We start from the raw sequence: 6,000 nt of genomic DNA on the forward strand, positions 1-6,000 counted from the left end.
GGCTGATGTTTTGGCCTTTGCGTCCCTAGTAGCCCGGCGAAGGATATTGCTTCTGTGGAAGGAAGCCAAACCCCTGGGCGTGGAGACCTGGATAAATGACATGGCAGGGTTTATAAAACTAGAACGGATAAAGTTTGCGCTAAGGGGTTCGGCTCAAGGGTTCACCAGGCGGTGGCAACCGTTCATTGGCTACCTCGCAGAACGATAAAGGAAATGGGAAGGTAACAGCAGCAACCCAGGGGGGAGGGGGGTGGGGTCCTCAGGGGTGGTTTTGGTATAGATATTTGTACTTGGTTAAGTATATTGGATTGTTTGATTTTACTATCTGGAGAGTTATTATTTTTGTTATGGCAGTTGCCATTTAGTTTACATATTATTTATTTACTTGTTAAAACGGTCACTGTTATTTTTATTGCTGGAAAAAGGGAAAACCTTTGTATTGTTTTGTTTGGCTGAAAAATTGAATAAAATATATATATTTTTAAAAACACCACTTGGAAGAGGCACGGAGGGTAACAAAGGCACACAATGTGGAATGGAGGTCTTCATTGTCCATCACCCAGAGTTGGCAGCACCACCACTGACAGGCCTGAAGGACATATCTGCCAGACTCAGTCTGTGGGAGGTGGTAAAAGAACCAAGAGGGAAAAGCCTTCTTGAACTCACTCACCAAACTACCTGTCATAGATGAATCTGACCATGATTAGTATTAGAAGTGACTACCATGCAGTCTTCATGGAGATGAAGTCCTAACTTCATACTGAGGATACTCTCAATTATGTGGCATTATCACCATGCCAAATTCACTGGACAGTATTGAGTAGCTCAAGATCGCCATTGATGAGGCACTGTGGACCATCAGCAGAATTGTTTCGATTCAATCCATGGAATATCAAGAAATGGCTGAAAGCACTGCATGCTGCAAAGGCAACATCATGGCTGTGGTACTGAAGTCTTATCCTCCAGAATTAGCCATGATCTTAGACAAGCTCTTCCAGTACAGCTATAATACTGGCATTTACCTGACAATGTAGAAAATTGCCCACAAAAAGTAGGACATATCCAATTGCCACCCCACCAGTAACTCTAAATCATCAGCAAAGTGATGGAAGGTGTCATTGGCAGTGCTATCAAATAGCACTTACTCAGTGATGATCAGTTTGGGTTCCACCAGGGGCACTCTGTTCCAGACTTCATTAAAGTCTTAGTCAAGCAGCGCCTTGATTTTAAAATTCTCATCTTTTTTTGAAATCCTTTCATGGCCATGCCTCCCTCTTCTCCTGTAATCTCCTCAGGTTACAGCCCTCAGATATCTGTATTCCTCATATTCTGACCTTGTTATCATAATTGCTCCATCAGTGATGGTTGTGACTTCAGTTACCTGTCCCCCAAGCTCTGGCAGTCCCTCCATACACCTCTCTACCTCACTTTCATCTTTTAAGTCACTACTTAAAACCAGAATTTTGGTCATCTGATTTAATATCTCCTTATGTGGCTCACTGTAACAATGTTTTATAATGTTGAGATTCTGAGGCAACATATAAATTTAAGTTCTTGTTGTTGTTTTGGGCCAAACATGGGCAACAGAGTTGTATTCTAGGGGTGAAGCGAGAGGACTGGCCTTAACATCAAGAGAGCATTTGGCTGAGTGTGGCATCAAGGAGCCCTAACAAAACTGAAGTCAATGAGAATAAGGGGGGAAATCTGCCACTGGTTGGAGTCATATCTAGCACAAGGAAGATGACTGTGGTTGTCGGAGATCAAATCATCTCAGGCGCAGGACTCAGGTATTCCTCAAGGCAATGTCCTAGGTCCAAGTATCTTCAGCTGCTTCATTAATGATCTTCCATCACCTTAAGGTAGATTTGGGGATGTCCTCTTATAGTACCATTCACAACTTCCCAGATACTGAAGCAGTTTGTGTCCTTCTGCAGAAAGACCTGGACAACATTCGGTGCTTTGATAAGTGGCTAGTAACATTCACGCAACATCAAATGCCAGGCAATGATCATCTTCAACAAGAGAGAATCAATGGCAGCACGGTGACACAGTGGTTAGAACTGCTTTCTCAGCGCCAGGGACCCGGGTTAGATTTCAGCCTCAGGTCACTGCTGTGTGGAGTTTGCCCATTCTCCCCATGTCTGCGTGGGTTTCCTCCAGGTGCTCTGATTTCCTCCCACAGTCCAAAGATATGCTGTTTAGGTGGGTTGGCTATGCTAAATTGTCCCTTAGTGTCTGAAGATATGCAGGTTAAGTGGGGTTACGTGGATAGGGTGGGGGAAAATCAGTGCATACTTGATGGGTTGCATAGCCGCCTTTTGTACTGAAAGGATTCTAATCATCTTCCCTGAACATTCAATCACATTACCAGTGCTCAATCCCCCACTGTCAACATCCTGGGAGTCACCATTGGTCAAAATCTTATCTGGCGCAGCCACCTAAATACTGTAACTAAAAGAGCAGATCAGAGGCTGAAAATTCCGTGGTGAGTAACTCACCATCTCATTCCCTAAAATCAGTCCACTATTTACAAGGCAGAAGTGTGATGGAAATCACTCCACTAGCCTGGACGAGTGCAGCTCCAAAAGCACTCAAGGGGCGAGATTCTCCGACCCCCCGCAGGGAGGGTCCGCCACCAGATAGTCGGCGGCGGCGGGAATCGCGCCGCGCCGATTGGCGGGGCCCCCCCCCCCCCAGCGATTCTCCGGCCCAGATGGGCCGAAGTCCCGCTGCTAGAATGCCTGTCCCGCCGGCGTGGATTAAACCATCTCTCGTACCAGCGGGACAAGGCGGCGCGGGCGGGCTCCGGGGTCCTGCGGGGGGGGGGGGGTGGTGCGGGGCGATCTGGCCCGCGATCGGGGCCCACCGATCCGCGGGCGGGCCTGTGCCATGGGGGAACTCTTCTTCTTCTGCCTTCGCCACAGTCTCCACCATGGCGGAGACGGAAGAGACCCTCTCCACTGCGCATGCGCGGGGATGCAGTGAGCGGCCACTGACGATCCTGCGCATGAGCCGCCCGGCAATGTCATTTCCGTGCCAGCTGACAGGGCACCAAAGGCCTTTCCCGCCAGCTGGCAGGGCGGAAATCAGTCCGGCGTGGGCCTAGCCCCTCAAGATGCGGAGGATTCTGCACCTTTGGGGTGGCGTGATGGCGGACTGATTCGCGCCGTTTTTGGCGCCGATCGGCGGACATCGCGCCGATTGCGGAGAATTTCGCCCAAGAAGCTTGGCACTAGCCAAACCTTCTTTGATAGCACTTTCTAACCCCGTGACCTTAACACCTCAAAGGATGAAGTAAGAAGTCTTACAGCACCAGGTTAAAGTCCAACAGGTTTGTTTCAAATCATTAGCTTTCAGAGCACTGCTCCTTCCTCGGGCAATTCACCCGAGGAAGGAGCAGTGCTCCAAAAGCTAGTAATTTGAAACAAACCTGTTGGACTTTAACCTGGTGCTGTAAGACTTCTTACTGTGCTCACCCCAGTCCAATACCGGTATCTCCACATCATCGAAGGACAAAGGCAGCAGACGCATGGGAACACTACCACCTACAAGTTCCCCTTCCGAGCCACATCCTAACTAGAAACCCCATCATCATTCCTTCACGCTGGCTGGGATAAAAACCTGCAACTCCCTCCCGAACAGCACTGTGGATATACCTATACCACATGCACTGCAGCGGCTCAAGGCGGCAGCTCACCACCAACTTCTCAGGGCAGCATGATGATTAGCACAACTGCTTCACAGCTCCAGGGTCCCAGGTTCGATTCCCGGCTTGGGTCACTGTCTGTGCGGAGTCTGCACGTTCTCCCAGTGTGTGCGTGGGTTTCCTCCGGGTGCTCCAGTTTCCTCCCACAGTCCAAAGATGTGCAGGTTAGGTGGATTGGTCATGCTAAATTGCCCTTAGTGTTGGGTCAGGTTACTGGGTTATGGGGATAGGGTGGAGGTGTGGGCTTGGGGAGGGTGCTCTTTCAAAAAGCCGGTGCAGACTCGATGGGCCGAATGGCCTCCTTCTGCACTGTAAATTCTATGACATTTAAGATGGACATGGATGTTGGGCTTGTCAGTAGTACTCAACCCATAAATGGAAAAAATGCAATAAACGTAGTAGCTATTGTACCCATAGCAAATTAATATGCAAAATAAAAGATTCCTCTCGTTACACACAAATGCAAATAGATCCGTAGTGCCAGATCACTTAAAAAAAGGACAATGTCTGATGATATTTCCCTATTATTTAATAATCCCTGGTAAACTGTATGCATAGAACTTGACATATCAAAATCACGGGAACATGATCATCTTACCAAAAGGATCTCTTGAAAAGTTTCGTAAAGGAATGTGTTGTTTTCACCCCCCCCCCCCCCCTCCCCCGGAAGGTAAATCAGCAAGCGCGGCAATAAAAATAGAGAGCCCAGCTGCTCCAAACTATTTGTGAATTCCCACTAAGTAATTACAAGGAGTGTCGATCATGTTGATATTTTCCCCGGAATATATTGCATTAAACAGTCTTTATTTTCAAGTCTGAAAGGTTACATGTACCACTCATACCAGCTTAATAAAATAAAACACCTGGAAGGAGATACTTATTATTTTCTTGCTGCTTTATGCGGAGTTTTTATTTAGGTAGCAGCGGCCAAGTAAGTTTGGTCGATTTATCAGTGCGCTGAATGAAGAGTGTGTGGAAAGACGACCTCCTGTAAAAGGCAACATTACCCCATAAACATTTCACCGCTTATCGGGGACTGAAGTAAATTAACCTGGTTATTTGAATAGGTATAAACGAGTCTTGGCATTTCGAACCAACCTCTTCAACATTATTCAGAATAAAACGGGTTTTCATTTTATCCTTTTTAACCCAGAAAGTTTCCACTATTCAAAACAGCCAGTACAAACTGGCAGCAAATAAAACTGTACCGCTTATTCCCTCCCAGTGACTGTTGGTGTTTGGGAAACACCGCCTTGATGTTGCAATACGTCCATGCATCCTTCGCCGATCATACCTTGGTTAACTGGGCGATCTTCTTGCTCATTTTCAAGTGCAGGTCGGGGTTGTAATGTTGCACCGGGTCTGGCAGAGTTGCTTTCGAACCATTGCATTTGGCGCCCAGATCTGTCCAGTTCACTCCCGTCGCCATAGTTCCCAGGCTGGTAGAAGTGGCGCGCGAGCCCTCAGAGGAACGCGCGGGGCTGAGGCGGGGGCTGAAGGCTGTTGTCCGGACGGCCGCTCTGGCAGATGGGCGAATCTCCCTCCTCGCAGGAAGCGAGGGCGAGAGCCGCGGAGGAGCCCAGAGCGCGTGCAGCTGATTGCTGGCTCATCAGCTGCTAGTGGTTGGAGGCAGTTATCCCAGCTGTTCAGTCAAAGCGCTCGGTCACTGCCAGTCATGAAGACTAAGTGAGGAGCTCTCTCTCTCTCTCTCAGCGGGTGGATGCTGCCACACTCCAGGCGCTGTCTGTCTGTCCGTCTGCAAAGTTTTCATGAGACGAGATCCGTTTTACCACCATGGTGATAAACACAAGGCGGCAACGCCTCCTAAAGGAGGAGAGCGTGCAGCTGAACTGTCCGAATTGTGATGACTTGCCTCGTTTTCAGACGCTTTAATTCACTGAAGCGCAGGCAGTCCTGGTGCTGCACTTTATAAACTCTCTCTCCAGGTATTCCTGATTTTATGCTTCAATGCCCTATCCATATCGAGGAGTAGGTGGGTCTTCCGAAACAGGAGATTTTGAAAGTCTCCAATGTTTGCCACGGTGAGCGTTTCAAGATGAAGGGCGTTTACGATAGGCTAACTGACTACTAAACTCCCATGGCCCGCAACACCGTGAAATATTTTTTTGAATATGAAATGTCAGGGGTCTTACTTTCAGTTCCACCAATCATTCCTCCAGCTATCAGATTCAGTTGAAAATCCCTCACTGCCCGTTTATAACATGGATTGTTGCTGCTGACATGCACGTTTGTTTTTACAGTTGGCCAGTGATGCACTATCAATTACTACAAGA

The 6,000-nt window shown here is 48.1% G+C and overlaps 1 protein-coding gene across 5 annotated transcripts in view; it reads right to left on the reverse strand.

Moving 5' to 3' along the window:
- LOC140408776 (protein FAM184B-like) overlaps positions 1–5,754 on the reverse strand; it is a 496,156-nt gene extending 490,402 nt beyond the window's left edge. For 3 of the 5 annotated variants that reach the window (XM_072496452.1, XM_072496448.1, XM_072496447.1), the window contains exon 1: positions 5,001–5,754. In XM_072496452.1, coding sequence (XP_072352553.1) covers positions 5,001–5,135 — 135 coding nt within the window. In that variant the 5' untranslated portion in view covers positions 5,136–5,754. The remainder of the gene's footprint in view (positions 1–5,000) is intronic. The other 2 variants (XM_072496450.1, XM_072496449.1) reach the window with 1 other exon arrangement.
- Positions 5,755–6,000: the final 246 nt, after the last annotated feature.

Source organism: Scyliorhinus torazame, chromosome 3, assembly GCF_047496885.1.
Source record: "Scyliorhinus torazame isolate Kashiwa2021f chromosome 3, sScyTor2.1, whole genome shotgun sequence".
Lineage (NCBI taxonomy): Eukaryota > Metazoa > Chordata > Chondrichthyes > Carcharhiniformes > Scyliorhinidae > Scyliorhinus > Scyliorhinus torazame.